The 20,046-nt window shown below is 39.0% G+C and overlaps 1 protein-coding gene across 6 annotated transcripts in view; it reads right to left on the bottom strand.

The window, feature by feature from the left end:
• hdac7a (histone deacetylase 7a) overlaps positions 1–20,046 on the bottom strand; it is an 80,364-nt gene that overhangs the window by 7,957 nt on the left and 52,361 nt on the right. For 5 of the 6 annotated variants that reach the window (XM_028012521.1, XM_028012493.1, XM_028012512.1 and 2 more), the window contains 19 exons: positions 19,464–19,627; positions 19,070–19,160; positions 18,237–18,357; positions 17,421–17,521; positions 16,681–16,803; positions 16,411–16,520; positions 15,053–15,154; positions 13,353–13,518; positions 11,296–11,504; positions 9,797–9,997; positions 9,407–9,629; positions 7,526–7,659; positions 7,250–7,370; positions 7,077–7,126; positions 6,581–6,688; positions 5,779–5,834; positions 4,925–5,012; positions 4,704–4,823; positions 4,523–4,620 (listed from right to left, as the gene is read on the bottom strand). In XM_028012521.1, the coding sequence (XP_027868322.1) occupies positions 4,523–4,620; positions 4,704–4,823; positions 4,925–5,012; positions 5,779–5,834; positions 6,581–6,688; positions 7,077–7,126; positions 7,250–7,370; positions 7,526–7,659; positions 9,407–9,629; positions 9,797–9,997; positions 11,296–11,504; positions 13,353–13,518; positions 15,053–15,154; positions 16,411–16,520; positions 16,681–16,803; positions 17,421–17,521; positions 18,237–18,357; positions 19,070–19,160; positions 19,464–19,583 (2,342 nt within the window). In that variant the 5' untranslated portion in view covers positions 19,584–19,627. The remainder of the gene's footprint in view (positions 1–4,522; positions 4,621–4,703; positions 4,824–4,924; positions 5,013–5,778; positions 5,835–6,580; positions 6,689–7,076; positions 7,127–7,249; positions 7,371–7,525; positions 7,660–9,406; positions 9,630–9,796; positions 9,998–11,295; positions 11,505–13,352; positions 13,519–15,052; positions 15,155–16,410; positions 16,521–16,680; positions 16,804–17,420; positions 17,522–18,236; positions 18,358–19,069; positions 19,161–19,463; positions 19,628–20,046) is intronic. The other variant, XM_028012539.1, reaches the window with a different exon arrangement.

Below are 20,046 nucleotides of genomic sequence, written 5' to 3'. Positions count from 1 at the left end.
TTGTTTGTTTCTATTGAAACAGACAAAGTAGCGCCCCCTATCACAGCATTTCAGGCCACATTCAGTTGTAAATGTATATGAAAACGGGGCATCTGTGACATGTACTTTGTAAATCCTGTTTTGCTTTGATTCTATCTACTGGTTGTAGTTTTTGTTTTTGCCAGCATGTGGTGCTGTTATTACATAGAGAGTTGTGGAGATACAGGAAGTTGAAAAAAAATACTCATGTTTTTGCTGGTTAGGAGCTTCAAACTAGATGGCAATTCACATAATAGATTACTTTTACTCTGTATATTTAACTTCAATTTACCCATTGAGAGTCCAATGGCGGTGAAAATACTCTCCTGAATACGCCGGACCACATTTTTAACTGAAATAAATAACGTTAATCAATAGGGAAAAACTATCACTAACTGGAATTATATTGTGCATTTATAAAATTAACTTAAACATACAAAAGTTATAGATGTAATATTCTTCATTTTCTTTTTTATGAGTCCATATATTAGCCTTTTGAACTGATGTAAAATAGATTTTTTTCCCCCCCTGCACAAGCAGTTTACGTCAGCTGTTGGCAAATTATGGCATTCCATAATCCTCCCAGTCGCAAAATGGCGGCAGCAAAAGTTGTGAGAAAACACGGGTCAGTTGATAATTTAATACGCTTCTTCACAATGAGATCTTCTGTTGAGTGTTCATGACCCAACTCAATGTATACAAAATAAAAAGAATACTTTGACCTTTTTGAATTCTGCACGTAAAAATAAAGCAAAGTATCTAAAACTAAAACAATCTAAAACTATTACTGTGACTAATAAAAACTAAACTAAAACTAAACACTATTTAACTAAAAATAACTAATAAAAACTAGCAAACACACTCTAAAAACTAATTAAAGCTATCTAATAAAGACAAAAGAGGCCACAATGAAATAAAACTAAACTATGATGAAAAAATCCAAACTATTGTAAGTCCGTACGGATCCGACACATGTTGTACCACTCAGTGTAAATAAGGCATTAGATTAAAGTGAAGTGTTGTGGGAGAACAATTTAAAAATGAAGAATATAAACACATATATATTATGTGCCTAATTGAAAAGCTACAACTACAATGAGCCTCTTCAACTGTAAGTCAGCTCAACTGTAAATAATGACATAAATAAAAGACATATAAATAAAGCTATATCTTCTGATTTGTCAGCATTTTACCTGGACAGCCTCATAAAGATAACAAATACTTATGATCCAATCTAAAGACTCATTAACTTGACAAGTGACACAAACTGTGGCAGATCCCAAACTCAGCAGCTCAAACTGCGTTGACAAAGGACTATTGTTTCTCTGTTGGACGAGCTGCAGCGCCTGTGAAACAGGTCCGCTTGACGGAGTGGGTTTGCTGTCAGCTCTTATGCACGATGCATATTTCCTCAACGCTGTTGTTGTTACGAGGAAAAAAAAAAATTAAAAACCACATTGGGGCTAAGAAGTGGAAAGAGGCTCGACTAATGCAGCCCCACGCTGCAGGTCGGTGAAGTTCAAAGCCGCGGAACACGGGTCTGTTTCCCATTAGAGGCTTGTCACTCTCTTCACGTCATTGGACACAGAAAGAGAGAGAGGAAAATCAGTCCATCTGGGATCCATTTACTTTCATTATTCTGCCTGGGGACTAAGTAGACCTCCCTTCCCCTTCATACCACCGTGCAAACGGACAACATGAGCTCAGAGGATGCAAAGAGTCAAAAAGTACAAACGAGTTTCAGAATTTGCATAGAAACGTAAACACAAATCGTACAAACACAGAAAGATTTTGATTCCCACAAGGATTCCTTGAAGCAAAGAGCATGAGCCCACTCTTCACTCGCTCTCGTAAACAACAGTAAACCGCAAAAAAACCAACCCCACCTCCTCTGTAGGCCCATTAAAAACTAGCACAGTCCCCCCAGAGCGCGTAACTACATGCATCCTGATGGGAACAGGGAGGGGTGAGGTTAAAGGAGAGGAGGGGATGCTTATTAAAGATCAATAAGGAGAGAGGACAGGAAGGGGGAGAACGTGCCGGTTATTGGCGAGGCTTGGCGTGATGGAAACTGAGGGGGTGGGGAGGCAGGAGTGCAGGGAAACGGTGAAAAGGCAGCAAAGCAGCCTCTTTCAAGCATGAACGCACACAAACTTTTCCTTGTAAAACACATTTTGGTAAAGATTTTTTTTCATTCAAACCATAAAATGTTTGAAAGCGTTGTATGCTACAAACCGGCTCTAAGAAGTGGTAGTGAAGAGTTAGGGGACTTTAAAGCACCTTGTTAGGGTCTAGCACAATAAATATACTTTGAAGATCAGAATGCATATCTTAAAATCTTAAACTGTAACTAAGTGTGTTATGATTAAATGCTATAAACTAAATACAGGGCAATTCCAGGAGGAAATCTGTTTGCAGCTACAAGGTTGAGACTAGGGTAGAAGTCCATCCTCCAACAGGAGGGCAAAAAGCTGCTCACTGATGATGATTAGCTAGTACTGGTTTTAGCCAGGGCTGCACAGTGGCGCAGTTGGTAGCACTGTTGCCTTGCAGCAAGAAGGTCCTGGGTTCGATTCCCGGCCGGGGTCTTTCTGCATGGAGTTTGCATGTTCTCCCTGTGCCTGCGTGGGTTCTCTCCGGGTACTTCCTCCCACAGTCCAAAAACATGACTGTCAGGTCAATTGGTTTCTCTAAATTCTCCCTAGGTGTGAGTGTGTGTGTGCATGGTTGTTTGTCCTGTATGTCTCTGTGTTGCCCTGCGACAGACTGGCGACCTGTCCAGGGTGTACCCCGCCTCTCGCCCGGAACGTAGCTGGAGATGGGCACCAGCAACCCTCCCGACCCCATTAGGGACAAGGGTGAACAGAAAAAATGGATGGATGGTTTTAGCCGTGAAGTTGTCAATATAACACGCTAAATCTTAAATGTGTGTATCATATATAAAAGAAAAAGGGACACAATGTGTTGCTGCTAATTGTCAACACTACGACAACTGGAAAACAACGTCCAAGGGTATCACAATTTCACAGGTAGATAAAAAGTTGTAATTAAAAAAATAGCGAGGGAGAGGGAAGTATGTCAGTTATGCTAGCTTGACTTTGACAACCTTAACATGCAGATGTGCTACTGAATTCAGTTTCTTTTCAATTAAAACAAAAGTGAGCCACAACTCTACTCTCTAGCAGAACATCAGAAGAGCAGGTGTTTAAATTAGCTAATCAGCCATCGCTGTGATCATACCATCACTTATTAATAATTGCAAAATAAACGCAGAGCCTGAAAATACTGTAACGGATTTTTCTGTTCTTTGTGCAGTAAATGTTTGTGTGTTTTTTTGGTGTTGAACACTGATACGCTAGTGAAACTTTTGTCAGTTGGTTGCTATGGTAACAGGCCTATGTGTAGCACATCCGACCCAGAGAACGAGAGAAAAAGAATACGAGTGGTTTTGAGTTATCCTTCCGCTTGCTGTGGGATACTGCGATACATTAGTAATAGCCACATGTACAGATTTCATTTAGGTAACGAAATTGTTCTACAGAGGCAGCGCAGTTACGGTTAGCATGTTAAAAAATTGGCTTTTTTCCCTCCGGCGTTATGCCCGTGTGCATAATTTTTGGATGTAAACAATAACATGCAACGTGTCTAAAAACTGGACACTTATTGTTTACTGCCATTAAACATGACCTGCTTCGTCTCAGAAACACTCTAGAGTGGGAACGCCGTCACACTGAAAATCTCTATCTTTCTACCGGTGCAGTCAGTAGAAACGCCAGCGGTCAGGTTCATACTAAACAGGGTCAGTCTTAACAGAATACTGTTCAGTTTTTCTTAAAACTAGCTTTAAGAGTAATATAAAAGCTATTACATCTACAGGATCGACACATTTCAAGCAGATTGTCAGCAGACATTCAACTGTTTTCTATGAATTTTTATCCATTCCTTAGAAGAATCATAGAAAAGTGGATTTGGTTTGTTTCTATGCGAAAACAAGTAAGCAGGTGTGTGTCTGTCAACTCTCTGCTGCAGCCCTTTTTCCCATAACAACACAGTTTCCCCATGTTTCCTCGAGGTTTAATATCGCAGACGACCAAAACGACCACACGACTGAATCTTTATTGGTGCTAAACACCCACCAATGACAACTACCCAACCCACTATCAGGAAGTCAGACATCCGCAGTCTATCAAAAACGAGACCTGGAGAGTAGTTACAGCATAACATCTGAGGCTGCTGGAAAACCAGGGAGCAGCCAACACATGCTCTCCAAATGGCAAATATTCTGAATTACGCCAGAAGTGCGTCAGAGACAATGTGGAGCCAAGACGGTGATCGGCCAGGCTGTTTGTTGTGGCTCGGTGTGAAGGAAACGAGGGGAAATTTTCTAATTAAGGCTTGTGTGGATGATTCTAGTGCTAATCAATAAAAATGTCAAACCAATTAACTGAGATAAATGTCCCTTGTTTCAGTGAGTTGCGGTGAAACAAGAAGGAGCCGCTTGTACCTGAACGCAGCAAGATACTCAGCATCTCCCATGGGTGGCTCCAAGCCTCCGGTCCAGGCTATGTTCACATTGAAGCCCTCACCGGCTCCAGAACCAACCTAAAACCCAGAAAACAGAGTCAGACCCAGTGTTTCTCTGACGCTTCGCTTTTCACTAAAGATACGACCGATTTTCACCCAACCTCTGTTGGTGAACCGCTGCCAGGGAAGAAGTTTGCGTCATCATAGCGATGAAGTGAAATGTACAGAACGCTGGGGTCGCTGTAGAACACCTCCTGGGTGCCGTTACCATGGTGAACATCCTATAGAAAGAATATCCACTAATTAAATAAATAAAACACAGAGAGGATATAAATTTTTATTAAGGCTTTGCTGACAGAGTTAAAACTGGGCGACATCTCACCCAGTCGACGATGAGGATCTTGCTGACATTGAGCTTCTGCTGGAGCTGCTTGGCAGCTATGGCAACAGAGTTAAAATAACAGAAACCCCTAAAACACAAACACAGAAAATTAAAAGCTAAATAAAAACATGAAAAATAACAAGCTTAGTTAGAACAGAAATCCTAAAATTATGAACTAATTTGTGCTACTATTTCCTTTTGCTTGTTTGATTATTTTTATAATTCATGTTTGATGAAAGCATTAAAATGCTTTTATTAAGATGTTGTTAGTAATAGATGGTACAGAATCAGTTTTATTGGAAAATTAAAGAAATTAAATATATGACTTTTTCTTGATTGAAATGTAAAATTGGATCAGATCAAGGGAAGATTAAAAATTAGAAATAAATTATGGTTTGTTGGTTTTAAAGCCAAACATAAATTATAAAATGCATAAAAAGATGAATATTATCTAATATCCATCTTTTTTTTTTATCAAAGCAATATTCTAAGCCTAAATTAGATGGACTGTTGTCATAAGGTCCTGCTAAAATTAGTAATATCTTACATTCATTTCTGTAAATTCTGATCACAGACACATTTCTCAAAATATTACCTAAAGGTTTATTGCATTGGTTTCTATTGCTTTGTCAAGTTTCTATTACTAAGAAATGGTTTTGTAGTATTTTCAAAGGAAAAGTTGTTGAAAATAGTCTCAAAACAAATAAAGAGTATTCCAAAAAAGGTTTTCAAAGAAAAAAAACCCATAAACGAACAACAACAAAAGAAAGAGTGGTGCTGCATAAACGACAAGAAAGAAAAAAAAGTACATTTACTGTGGTTGTATAAAACACAGAGCATATATTCACACTCACATTGGGTTGGAGGGGTCGGCGTGATGTCCTGGCGGTCTGACCACAGCAAAGCCGTTCTGTGCAGCAGATAAAGACGTGTTAACCTGCGTCTCATTAATTATGACGCTACTGTTAGCATGCTGCATTCTAACCTGCCATATCAAATCTAATATTAAATGATTTGTTTTAGTTTTCCATCTGTAATATTCTTTACTACTAACAGTAAAACAAATCTTTTATGAACAATTAAGATCACCTGAAGTAGTCATGGCAAAAACAGATGTGATTCTTTCTACCAGTGACAAACCTGTTCTTCCACTAAACAACCTAGCTCCTGCGAAGAAGTAAATTAATGTATGTTCAAATTAAAAACGGGCATCTATTGTGTCCTTAATGGGAAAAACATTTATCCTGGAAAGAAATGTGACTTCTGATGATAAAAATAAATGGCTATGATTGTTAATTTTGTGTTTAAACTATAATTTTCTCTACTTTGATTCCATAAAAGCATACATATTAAAACTAGGAACAAAGGCAATAAAATGTTAATTTCATATCATCCGTCCAAATTTAGAGGCTAATTTTACATTGAAGGACACTGATTCTGATTGGATTGTAACTGCTGCTTCCTCCTGCTTATTGTTCTGCTACAGTTATTTTATGTTCAACAAACAGAAAAAATACATAGCAGAGCAGGTAATCCATGCCTTAATCTGGATTGTAGATGTACTTTACATCAAGTTTCAACATTAATTGTAACTGAAGGAAACATTTTTATCCGACTTCAGCAACGGTTTAGTACGGCTGCTCTCTGGTTTCTGACCTTGAGCTCTCCTTTGGCCACCCTGAATGACAGCTCAACGACGCTGCCCGCCGCCATGCGTGATGCTGTGGAAGTATGTGACTCATTCCAGATGGTGTCATTGTCCACCTGTCCATCACAACAAACATATCAACATTTAGACACACACAAAAAAATTAAATTATACCTTTAATGTCATCATTTTATGTTTCCACATTCCATAATTCTATTTTTGTTTTCTCCTTTTCTGTCCATCTGGCTGACAATAAAAATCCAAAGCATATTTTTCATCGCTGGTCACGGACATGCTGCTTTCATTAGTCTGAACTGTCACGATTCGACACAGGCTGTCAGGAGGACCAAGTCCACTTGCTTTCTTTCTCACTTTGATGTCTTTCCTGTCATCTTTCTTTTGCTCATTTTTTCCGTCTTTCTTTAAAACAATATCACCTTTCATCAAAACAACAATCTGGACGTATTAAGCAGCTTCTACTAAAAGATGAGCGTTTCCTCTTACCCCGACTCCGCCGCATGGCAACATGACAAACATCCTTTGCGAGAGAATTCCTGCATTACAGAAACAGTTGAATCTATTTTTAGCATATTTTATCTTCAATGTAGATTTGATGGCTCTAAATAGAGAACACATTTCTAAAACGTTTGGATCTATTGGTGCAGGGCGTGACCTACCAGCCAGTTTGCGGTTGTCCAGTTTCAGCCTGTTGAGGGGGTTTGTGCCGTAAAGCAACACGTGGCGCTCCGTGTGGACCGACTGCAGCTCCTCCAGGTTGGCCTTCCGACCGCGGATACTCTGCAAGAGCAAAACATGAAGGCTTCTCTGAAAACTCTGCAGATTTACATTAAATCCTACAAGGAGGGGGAAGTGGTAGAACACAGATATTTGTACACAGTAACCTGCAAAGTCATTCCTTAAATGCTAACTGTGAGTATGAGTGTGTGTTTTACCTCACACTGCCCTCTCAGGCCTCTCTCTTGCAGTCGTGACCAGATGCTCTGTATTCTCCCAGCATGCTCTGGGTGACTGCTGTTGTCTCCACATGTGCATTGGTGTTTTAGCATCTGAGAGTCATAAACCAGCCCTGAAGAAAACGAAAAAGAGACAACAAAATAATGATTAATATTCAGTAACATGTTCAATACACTCATATCCAGGAAAGGTCCAGGCCTGAAGTAAAAATCTTATCACTGTACAGAAAATCTTTTTAAAAAATTCTGTCACTTCCAAAAAGAATCCTATATTTACATCTACCCTGTCTGATGTTTAAAAAAAGGAATATTCAGATATTATGAAAATTAAAAGTGTTACAAATAGGGATGCATTTGATTTCTGATACCAATGCCGATATCTGAGGTTTAGCATTCGTTGATACTGATCCGATACAGAAAAGCTGTGGCAAAATTGACTTTAAATGTTTTGGGGGGGGGGTTAACATAGACAAAAATGTACTGACTTATGATTCTGCACCAGAACAGCAAAATGAAATACATCAATAGTTTACCAAACTCAGTCAAGCATGTAAAGGCAAATTTAATGTGTGCAGTAGTAAATTTGGGCCTGTCAAAATAACTTTTTCTGGACAATCAATTGCTCCAGAAATTATTGCAAAAAACGACACTATAATGTCAAGTAGATTTTCTCAAAGATCAATAACATTTTTAAACAACACTTAACACTAGAACTTTTAAATATCTCAAATAAACAAAAACAATAAATAAAATAGTAATAAAGTCACTCACAATGGAAAGCATTAATAAAATGGACTATATAGTCTCAATAAACAAAATCATCCTTCAAAAAATATTAATCATTATGAAAAACAACCAAAACTGCCAGTTAAGCATCGGAGTGACGCCTTTTGTCATCCGGTCCATTTGGAAGTGAATGAGACTCATAAGGAAAATAAACAATTGTGTGACTGGAAATTAATGAGCTAACTTTGATTTATCACATAAGCAAAAATGTGATAAATGATCAACTGATTTTTTGCTTATTGTGACAGGCTTACCTGTATCCTACCTGTCAACAAATTTACTATAATGTGGCCAGAATATGAGTTAAAATATCAATCAACCTTATTTGAGTATCTAATTTCAGCAGCAAGGCAGGTCAAAGTGCTTTACATCTTAAAAACACAAAATAAAAAGTGATAAAAACATCATACAGTAACTAAATGAGAAAACCAGTAACAAACATGTTGGTCAATGTTTCATTTATTAGGATTCAAGCAACACTAAGCAGGTGGGTTTTTAGTTTAGATTTAAAGATACTCTGTTTCAGCTGTTTTTCAGTTTTCTGGATGTTTGTTCCAGATTAGTGGTGCATAGAAGCTGAATGCTGCTGCTACAGAACCAGAAGACCTGAGAGGTCTGGAAGGTTGAAACAACAGCCACCTCAATATGATTATATATAATTAAATCAACTATTATTTTCAACTCTAATATTATTTTAATTCATAGAATAATAGTCTGTGAGGTTGGTGTAAAATATGGACTGTATTGCTTGAAAGCATGACATTTTGCACAAATGCTAGCAGAGCCACAAAAATATTCTAATTATCTTACCAATGTTTACTAGGAAATAATTTCATTATAGTGATTGGTTATTTACAGTCATATTTTGATGTAGAAGATGTTTTTATTACCCTGAACATTATTTTAAAAGTGGAATTTGTCCATTTGGTTGCTGTTTGAGAAATGTACTATCCTGTTTGCCTCCTGGGGGCTGAGCCCCTCTTTTCCTTAAAATCTAGTGACGCCCCTGCTGAAGAGAAATGAGATTTGTGTCCTCTCATATTTACGTCAGCACCTTTGGGACACGTGACTCACCGGTGGTGAAGCGGGGTTTGCTGACAGTGTCCTGCGGCGTCAGGCTCAGGGTGTTCTCAGGCGGAGTGAGCGAGGTGGAGGCCGGCAACGAGCGTGTACGCGACAGCGCCCGATGAACGCCAGGCCCGCAGGCCGGCCCGCCGCCGCGGAACACAGGCACAGCCAGGGTTTCCATCTGCTGATGCATCTGCTGCAGCTGCTTCTGCTGTTCATATAGCAACGACTGGTCGGAGGGAAAGACACAGAGCAGCGTCAAGGAGAGACACAACAGAGAATCTGCTTTTTAAAGAGTTATGTCGCCATCTAGAGGACTAAAGATAAACAGCAGACGATCTGCCTGCTTCTTCTGAACTCTCTGTGGAGGAATGTTTGTGATTTTTTTCCCCAAACCTGGTTGAGTATGAGAGCATGCTGTAGGTTGATTTGCTCTTGGGCTTTGGATCCGGTTGGCTCCGCCTCCCTCAGTGACTCTGCCCGCACTCTGCTCTGGTAGCTGGTCTCCGTGGGTGAAGCTCCACCGCCATCCTCAGAATCCATATCCTCAGATGGGATCTGATGCAGTCTGGGCTTCTCGCTGGACTTGGACATCAGCTGCAGACAGATGGAACGCCGAGATCATTCAGGATGTGAAAAAGACGATGAATTAAGAGACAGAGGGGAGAACTAAATCACATTTTTGTGGGAAAGTACACCTCTGATGTACTACTAATAATAATGAAACTGTATTTTTATTTTATTTTTTTTAATCAACTGTCACACTGGAGTCATCGCTGTAGTGCTAAAAACATAGCAGTGAAACTACTTGTGAAACTGAAACTGAGGTGCACAGATTTAAAACTGCAACCTTAAGATTGTCAGAACATCCTGAATGTTGCTTATTATTTTTTAAAAGCATACACTACACAGCACAGCACTTCTCACTGAATATTTAAGGCTGTTTCTTTTGTATATTCCTGACATGGTGCAGGTCTTAGATTTTATTCATAATTGTCTTAAAAGGTATGAAATTTGAGTTGATGAAACCTGCAGAAACTCTACATGCAAACATATGTAACATGTCTGTTAAAGTTCTGTTATAACCCCAACAAAAACAGGATTTAAACTCATATTTTATAACTTTTGAATTTTTTATTTTAAAATAAAAAGATTTGTAACGCTTTTAAACTTCAACTGAAAGTATTGATAACCATTAAATCTTGACATACTTACAAAGAAATACTCCTGTTTAGAGACACTATTCCTCCCAATCTGATAGATTCTGAACCATTTTGCAAAGATTAAGCAGCAAAAAGCTCTAAAACTGCAGCAGAACGTGATTCTACAGAGCACTGACTTAGAAAAGGCTGAATATATTAACTCATATATATTTTTATTTAAAAACATATTTTCTTTTCACTCCACTTTATGTTAATCAACCATATACATGCTGCATATACATATAAAGCACACAGAACTCTGTGGTTGATAAAACATTAAATAATTCAGGGTCCTACATAAATCCTTTATACACTGCAAAACCACAAAATTCTACCAAGTATTTTTGGTCTAGTTTCTAGACTTAGTACACTTGAAATGAGACAAAGCTAACTTATAAGTAACGTTTCAGCAAAAAAAGTGAGTTTAAGTCAATAATTCCTTGATAGTGATGAAAAATACAGTTCCCCAGTCAAATTATTTCACATATAACTAAAACTTTTTCATCAATAATATGAATTATTGACTTAAAACAAGCTCACATTTCTTGCTGAAAAGCTACTTCTAAGTTAGTTTTGTCTTGTTTCATCTGTAATGATATGTTTGCACTAGAAACCAGACCAAAACTACTTGGTAGGACTTTGTATTTTTTCTTGAACAGATTTTATGAAACGTGGCTCAGAATGTGTCGGTACCTTTCCCAGGTGCGTCTGCTGCTTGAGCCTCTCCAGCAGCTGCGCGTTGTGCTGCTGCTGGAGGAGATGGTTGTGGAGGGCCCGCGGGCTCTGGGGAAGGGGTTCCGAGCGGGTTCTGCTCAGTGGCTTGTGGGCCTGAACGCCCCCTGGAGACAGACGGTCTAACTGTGGCGCGAACTGCAAAGGGACGGGGTCGAGGCCCGGCACTGTTGAGAGGCAAGTGGAGAGAGGAAAATGGCAAATTTATGCAATATGGATCAGATTAGTACATATATGTGCAAAACTGCACCTACAGAACCAGATTACTTTATGAATTTTACAGCATATAATTTGACAACCTATTAATTCAGTTTAAAGAATTTTAAGATGGGTGTATTAATTCAGATGTTATTTGCTGTAGGAGAAACATTACAAAGGTAAGCAGTTGGTGATGCTCTAACTTGTCAGAAAGTGAAACTTTGTGGAAACAGTCCATTTACAAATCATAGATGCACAAGTTAAAAATGGAACTAGAAGTGAGAATAAAATAGCTCATTTATTATGCGACTTCTGCAACTGAGGTTGCAAAGCTTTGCAGCTTGAGATGCGTTTGAGGAAGTGTATGAAATAAAGATACAGACTAATATTTAGGTAGCCCTGGGACTGATGTGTAAAAAGCCTTAAAATAAAAATGATCTCTTATTTTAGAAACATGGCTTCACATTAAAAATGCATAAAAGATTCATATTTAGCCCAGAGTTAAAGTGCTGCAGATGTACTGCTGATCTGCATGTCAGGATAAAGGAGCAGCCGCTCAGCTCAGAAACTAAACTGTTGGAGAAAAAGAAAGTCTGAACAGGATGACAGGAAGAGAACTGCAGCATGGACGGGGATCTTGAAGGTCACTGAGTCGCCATGACAACTATCAGATGCTAGCTATATGCCGAGAAGTTGTTCGAGAAAAATGAGAGAAAAAGTACAAACTAGTTTCCATGTAAATCTTTTCTTACTTTGTACTTTTACCTATCCTGAGTTTGTGAACCTTATGTTCACTTTAATATATTAAATAGTAATGTTCACTATGAAATTATGGTGGATGATTCTATAGTGAGGGCTGCACAGTGGCGCAGTTGGTAGCACTGTTGCCTTGCAGCAAGAAGGTCCTGGGTTCGATTCCCGGCCGGGGTCTTTCTGCATGGAGTTTGCATGTTCTCCCTGTGCATGCGTGGGTTCTCTCCGGGTACTCCGGCTTCCTCCCATAGTCCAAAAACATGTCTGTCAGGTCAATTGGTTTCTCTAAATTCTCCCTAGGTGTGAGTGTGTGTGTGCATGGTTGTTTGTCCTGTATGTCTCTGTGTTGCCCTGCGACAGACTGGCGACCTGTCCAGGGTGTACCCCGCCTCTCGCCCGGAACGTAGCTGGAGATGGGCACCAGCAACCCTCCCGACCCCATTAGGGACAAAGGGTGAACAGAAAATGGATGGATGGATGGATGGATGGATGGATTCTATAGTGGGTTTGATTTGGAGAAACAGGAAGAAAGGAAAGAAAGAAGCAAAGAAGGAAGGAAGGAAGGAAGAAAGAAAGAGAGAAAGAAAATGAAAGGCACAAAGAAAGAAGGAAGAGCAGAGACGTAATGGAGGTAGAACAACAAAAGGAATGAAAAAAAGAAGAAAGGAAGGAAGAACAGCAAGAGAGAAGGACTTGAGGGATGGAGGAAAAACAGAAAAGGAAGGCAACAAACAAATATGGAGTAAGGATAACTAATAAATATCTTTCTTTCTTCATAATGATCCAACCCAGGAAAATATTGCAGTGAAACGATATATTTTTACAGGAACCTGTTACCACTGAAGACATAAACACTGAGGCGAACAACAACAAGATAACTCATGAAAGCATCAAATGGCCGCAAAGAACGTGTGACCTGGTTCTGTTCTGAGACATGAATATGAACCCTAAAAACAACAAGACATCTTAAATGAACTGTTACAGTAACAAGAGCTTTTAAGGAATCTACACATCTTTACCAGAGGTGTCAACAAATAGGTGTGTGTGTGTGAGTGTGTTTGTCTCACCACCCAGAGTATGCATGAGTCCAGAAGGCTCCAGGATGATGACAGGCAGGTGTGGGTTCATCTGGCCCGCCTGGTCGTCTCTGCTGAGCGGCAGGAAGACAGGCGAGCCCCCGGCAGTGACCACGGGAATACGGCTGACCTTCAGCGAGGAGAGCTCCACCTCAGCCTGAAACACAGAACAGAAACCTAGAGTTCAGCACCGACTGGAGCTAGAGGTAAAAACTGACTAGATCACAAAGCCTGCAACAATGAGCTGATTAAAAAAAAACGTACAACAAAAAAAAAACCCTCAGTGAGTTTAACAACATCAATAACGCTCCCGTCAACCCGTCGACTTCCCTTTTCAAAAACAAGATATTGGAGAGCTAAGTTTCATATGTATTTATGAGCTACAATGAGATTTTCAATGACAGTTCAAGGATGGGCTTTACTGCTGCACAGCCAACGCACATGAACACAACATCCTTCACACTTATTAAAATCCCAGATGATGACGAGCAAAAACTAATTCAGTTATGAATGTTACCCTGAAAAAAATGAGAGTTACGTTTTTACTAAATCACCTGAACTGTAAAACCTGCAAAACGTTGGAAAATACAGAGAGGGGAATCTCTGACTATGTTTATTAGGCCACATGTTTTGAATTATTATCCTGTTAAATATCATGAGCAGAGGGCACCAAAACAAATCTACATCTATTTTTGTTTCAAAGTGTCTTGGGAACCATGCGTATATATAAAGCTGAATTATGAACCTTTAATAAAAAACATGTTTTTTTGTTTGGGGTTGGTTTTTTTTCTTTTTACATATTTGTTAAAACTATCACCATGTTGTGACAGTATAATATGAGACAGATAATCTATAAAAGATGGAGCTCTTCAAGAAATAAACTGCTAGGTCAAAAACAACCAATTAGAGCAAGGAGGAGGGTCTTCGTCACGCAAATCATGGTTGTGTACATGCTGCTCAGACCTTCCCCCTTGCTCTCTGCTACACTACAGCTGGTTCACTAGTTAGCTGGTTAGCATGGCCTCGATGTCAGCAGATGCATGCTAAATGGTCTCCCACCATTAGGACATGTAGCAGCATACGTGAGGATGATTAACAGCTCTAACACCCTCCTCCACGCTCTGATTGCTAGTTTCCAACCACATCTATATATTAACAAATATGTGAAAGCCATGTTGTTTATAAAAGTTACATACTGAAGCTTTAAACCATGTTCCAAGGACTGGGAGAAAAACAGGCCCACAGAACTACAGATCCTCCACTGTACTTTCCAACACATTTATCCTTTTCGATCTCCATCTTATGTGTGAAAGGTGCTGTTAGGGTTGGCATATATGGACTTAAAGTTTTATCACAATAATGTGTGGTACTGTTATGGTCACAATTAATGTGATAATAACTATTTATTGCTTCTTTCTTAGGGAACTGTATGACTCTGACCACATGACAGCACACATATTTTAAACTGTATTGACATCTATACAAACTTTCATTTAAAAAAAGCATGTTTAAAATAGTAAAACTAACAATCCTGACAATATTGACAGTTTTGAGGAATTTCAAACATTAACTAGAATTTATTGTGATAAGGATAAATCAAAATTCTTATCATTTTAAGAAATTTATTGCAATAAATGATAAAAGAAGGAGGTAATCTGAATAAAGGCTACATGAACCAAACATGCGCTTACCCTGGGGTTGACTGGCAGTCCCAGTGTGATGGTGGGCAGAGTGGATGGATTCTGGATGGTGAAGTTAGACAAGGTCCCATCTCTGAGCAGCAACTTCTGAGCCTGGCAACACCAAACAGGTACTGCTAAAGTAATCAACATGAACTCAACACTTCTTTTTAACGTGATTAATACTGCATTTACTTTATTTTTTATCTGTTCACAAGCCGGACAGTTTGTCCTGACAATATCTCCAGAGTTGTTCAGTAGTTAGTATTCAGTAGTCTGAGGACTGGCAGTGCAGGCTGATGAAAACCTCCGTCTCTGATTTAACCGACCCGACACCCGACACGGCAGCCCATGAGTCAAACAGTGAGGCAGGTGTAACAGAGGCCGACTTTCCATGATTAAATGAATTATGCGCAACCAGCTGACAAACAAGCTCCTGTGTCGCTGCTTTAAACATGTCATTACTCAAAGTCCTGACAAAGTTAATGTTTGCAGAGCAGCTTCTCACCTCAATCAAGGTATGTTTACTTTTTTTTCTGGCTTTGACACTTAAAAATGAGCCTGTGTGAAGATTCTAGATCAGAGATGTTCAAACGTTTTGTAACATTGACCAAAATCCTCAACAAGACAGTAATTGCAGACCAAAAAACTCCAACATTTAAAAAAAATTAAATTCACAAATTAATCAATTTTATTAAACAGTAAACCTACCATAAAATAAATGAATAAACAAATAAAAAATATTTTTCATAGGAAAGGAATGTGTAAAGCTTTCTATATCCAAAACTTAATATTTTCCTTATTTATAAAAACAGAAGGCCGCCACATTCAAAATTTATTTTGGAATCAGCTGAAAAAAACGGAAAAACATTTTGTCTATTTTCAGCAATAAAAACACAAATTAGATCACTCTTTTTTTTTGAAACTCTGTGTTCAGCTGAGTTTTAAGTATTGTAGTTAAAAGCAGGTTTGGGTACACTAAGGTCTGCTTCTGTGTTTACGGGTCATATCTCCCATGAAATTAAAGGGAAAAGTAGGAAGCTTGATTTTTAAAAGATGAATACTTTTAATAGAATGTTGTATATGACATTTTTGTGATAAGATTTTAATTAGTGGGTCATAGTTTTATCCTAATTTTAAAAAAGTCTTCATGTGCATTGACCCATCAACCCTAATGGCTCCCAACCTTTGTTCCACAAAAGCTCATTAATTCATCTTCATATTTTAGTTTTTCTTCTTCTATCAACAACTTAAAATATTGGCATATCTTTGAATCACTTTCCTATCAAATCTGTGAAAACCCTAAAGACACAGCAGCTTGGTATAAATCATTGGGAATGTTTGATATTTTTAATGAAGTTTTTGCTAACCTCATGCAGAGGCCCGCCTGCAGAGGGCAGCAGTCCATTCTCATTGGGCAGACTGTCATTAGGAGAACTACAGCCAGAGACCGGAGTGCTGCTGCTGCTGGGGGAAGAGTCTAGTGAAACACACACACACACACACCCACACAGCAGCTGAGTTGGAGATCTGATCATCAGTTACGTATAAGATAAACAAATCTTCATCAAACTCGCAGATTAAAGCAGCAATGTGGCATGATGCGCTCCCTCTGCTGCATTTGCCTGTGCGGGGTTTACCTAGCACGTCCGACGCTCGGTGCTTGATGGTGGGTGGGGCGCTTTCCTTGCGGGTGAGTGGACTCTTTCGTGTTTTCAGGTGGTCCTTCAGCTTGTTCTTCACCTTCAGGTTGGGCTCAGATGCTGACAAATTAAACATGTGCAAGTCATTAAAGCTATGTAGTATGTAACTTTTACAAAAATATGCTTTTACCATATTTTTTAAAACTGCCTCCATGTCGTGACAGCGTGGTATCATACAGATAATCTGTTACAAATATCAAACTTCTCCACCTCCCTGTGCTACTATTGCTATCTAGAGAACTGCTGGTCAAAAACAATGAGAATCAGGATGAGGGTCTTAGCGCTGTTAATCAATCTCGTGAACACACTGCTAAATGTGATAAAGGAAATGACTGACGGTGAATAAACGGAAAACCACTTATCCACTGCCATCTGTGCCTATGCTCTATTTTTTTCAGTAAGAATTTTAATCTGCTCTGAAATAGCAAAGAAAGTTTAACTTTCAAATCTATGTTGTTAAAATGTCACCACTTTCTCTAGAGGTTATAAATGTATAATTAAGTAGTTGATTATTCTGACTTTATTGTGTAGAGTCAAATTGCTGCTGAACTCTTGATCTCTGTATTTTTTTTAATTGAGGAAATAACTTTAACTATTTCACTTCGTAATCTCATACATCCTCTGCAGAAAGGTTTCATTGGTTATTTAGGACATGGGACATGTAGCTGGTGTGTTACCTGCTCTGCGCAGCGGCGTCCCCTCCAGGCCGTCAGATGGAGGTTGTGGTGGAGATGAGACCAGAGGCTGGGCGGGGACGTTGGGGTCTGGACCAAGCTTTCTGTAAAAACACAGCACAGAAAAATGCACACAATTACTACAGTAATTAATGACATCACATTCAAGTAATGAATACTTGACAGAAGATCAGTTTTGAAAAATATATTATGTACAGTATATATGGTACATATGATATATACATAATATATTATGTATAAATAGATTTAGAAAAATACATTAGGTATATATGCATAATATATGTATATAGTTGAACTGGAGCTGGTGTCTTATGTCAATTTTTGCTATCGTCATCTTGCTGACTAGCGTTAGCTCCGATGTAATTTGCCAACAGCTGATGGTCAGGGGAACAAATGAATTTCACTTAAGGCTGTTGAACAGATTCATAAACACAAAAACATTGGATATTATACTTGAAATTTCAGTATGTTTTATTTTTAGAAGTCTATGATTTAGTTCTAGTTACTTATAGTTTTTCCCCATTTTTTACCATTTATATTTATTTCAGCTAACAAAAATATTTTCTCAATTTCAGTGTTTGTTATTTCTTTCATTTTAGTTAACTATAATAAACTTAGTCTGGACTGATTATTTTTATAATTTTATTAATGTGTTAACTTGGAACTAAAAGCCTGTAGTTTTCTTTTTATCCCGAATCTATGTTAGAACTATTTCAGAATTTAAGATTTTTTTGTGGCAGAGATAAGTTGATGAAAACAAATGCAGCACGATAAATAAGTTGAGAATGATTTCGTCACCTGTAAGGTACAGGATGTGCATTCAAGGCGTTTGAGTTTGTTCTTTCAAGCGCTGCCTGTTTCTGCTTCTTGAGAATCACCTCCTGGAGTTTCTGTTTCACTGCCGAACTCGCTACAGCGCCTGCAGATCGACAGCAGCGACCAGTTACACACACACACACGCACGCCCCCACAAAACAACACACAGATGGAAAAATTACAACATAAGGTAAGCAGTCCAATCCACATGACTCATGTTAGTGTTTTACGTCGGGATATAATTAGTCACATCAAGAAAAAGTGTTTTAAAAAAACAACAATGGTTTTCGGCCAACAAAAGAACACTTTTCATACGTGTTTTTGAGAGTCAGACTTTTCTGTGGGTGTGTTTGCTGTCATTTGGGTGTGTTTTCAGTGCAAAAGCAAATGTGTGCACACACAGGTGACAGCAGGTGCTAGGAGCGATCAAGTCAATATTGACCCACTGACTTTATGCGCCCAGACCCAACTCTATATTTAACTCCCCTGGTGTAGCTCCACTTGTCAGGTTATATTTAGCCGTTGTTTCAAAGCAAACAGCTCTGAGAAGTGAAGTGACGCAGTTCTGTCACTATTCAAAGCCACAGATCTCCTGTGGGGACTTTCCTCTACGGCCACGATTAGCACTCTGAGAAATGCTTATTTTTAAAGATCAGATGAAGAACGGCAGTTTGGAACCTTAATTTAAACTTGCAGAAACATGTCATTAAAGTAAAGGCTTTAGAGAGAGAGAGAGAGAGAGAGAGAGAGAGAGAGAGAGAGAGAGAGAGAGAGAGAGAGTGTGTGTGTGTGTGTGTGTGTGTATACAGACTCACTCTGCTGGCTTCTGTCTTTGTGCATTAGCTGTTGCAGTTCCTGATGTTTCTCATGGTGCTCCTGCTCCCGTCTCCTCTGCTCCATGTTAAACTGCAGCCGAAAACACACACACGAAGAAAAATCTTGGGTTATTACCTTGAAGAAGTTCGTCTATCTATGCTTTTCAGAGTTACAACACATTTTTTAATTTCAAAATTCCATATTTTCCTTTTTTTCCCCCAAAGTTAAATAGATGGATGGATACATAAGTTGCTGGTTGGATGGATGGATGGATGGATGAACATTCTGAAGAATGTAACATCCTGAACAAATATTTTTCCTTTCTATTTTTCTGTTTTAAACTCACGCTGCCCCTGATTGGTCAGAAACTCTTGGCATTGCAGTGATCTTTACCCTGATTTGCTGATGCAGCTGCTGCTGCTGGGAGAAGGCGCTGCGGCCTTGTGAGGAGAAGGGTGTGAGGAGCAGTGGCTGGTGCAGCGGGGTCCCCCGCTCTCCCACCCGGAGGTCCATGGGAAGGAACGCGGCGCAGGACGCTGACAGGGCGCTGGAAAAACCTGGAAGACACGGACAACAGAAAGAGCATATCCTCCTCACTAACAACATCCAATACATAGAACAAGGCTCTGATAAAAAGAAGCATTATAGACATATCAGAGAAGTAGTAATAGAAAGCAGTTTTTTATGTAATCTTTAGGTAAAATTGGAACTCTTGGATTCAATAATGTCACAATGGAAAGTCAGAAAACAAGAGGAATCTACCATTTGTTCTGCTTCGAGACCAGGCTACCTAGCATTAGCATTCCAAACCAATAATGATGAATTCTCTAGATTTTATCCATTTGAACGTTCAAATATAATTGTGTGCCAATGATTGTTTCAGATGCAAATGATCAGAAGTTGGTGCTTGTGACTACTGCAATGTGTTACACATGTGGCAGCCATGTTGGATTTGACCTTTGATGAACTTTGATGT

The sequence above is a fragment of the Xiphophorus couchianus genome, chromosome 1 (assembly GCF_001444195.1).
Source record: "Xiphophorus couchianus chromosome 1, X_couchianus-1.0, whole genome shotgun sequence".
NCBI lineage: Eukaryota > Metazoa > Chordata > Actinopteri > Cyprinodontiformes > Poeciliidae > Xiphophorus > Xiphophorus couchianus.
This window is presented reverse-complemented; position numbering and strand designations above follow the sequence as displayed.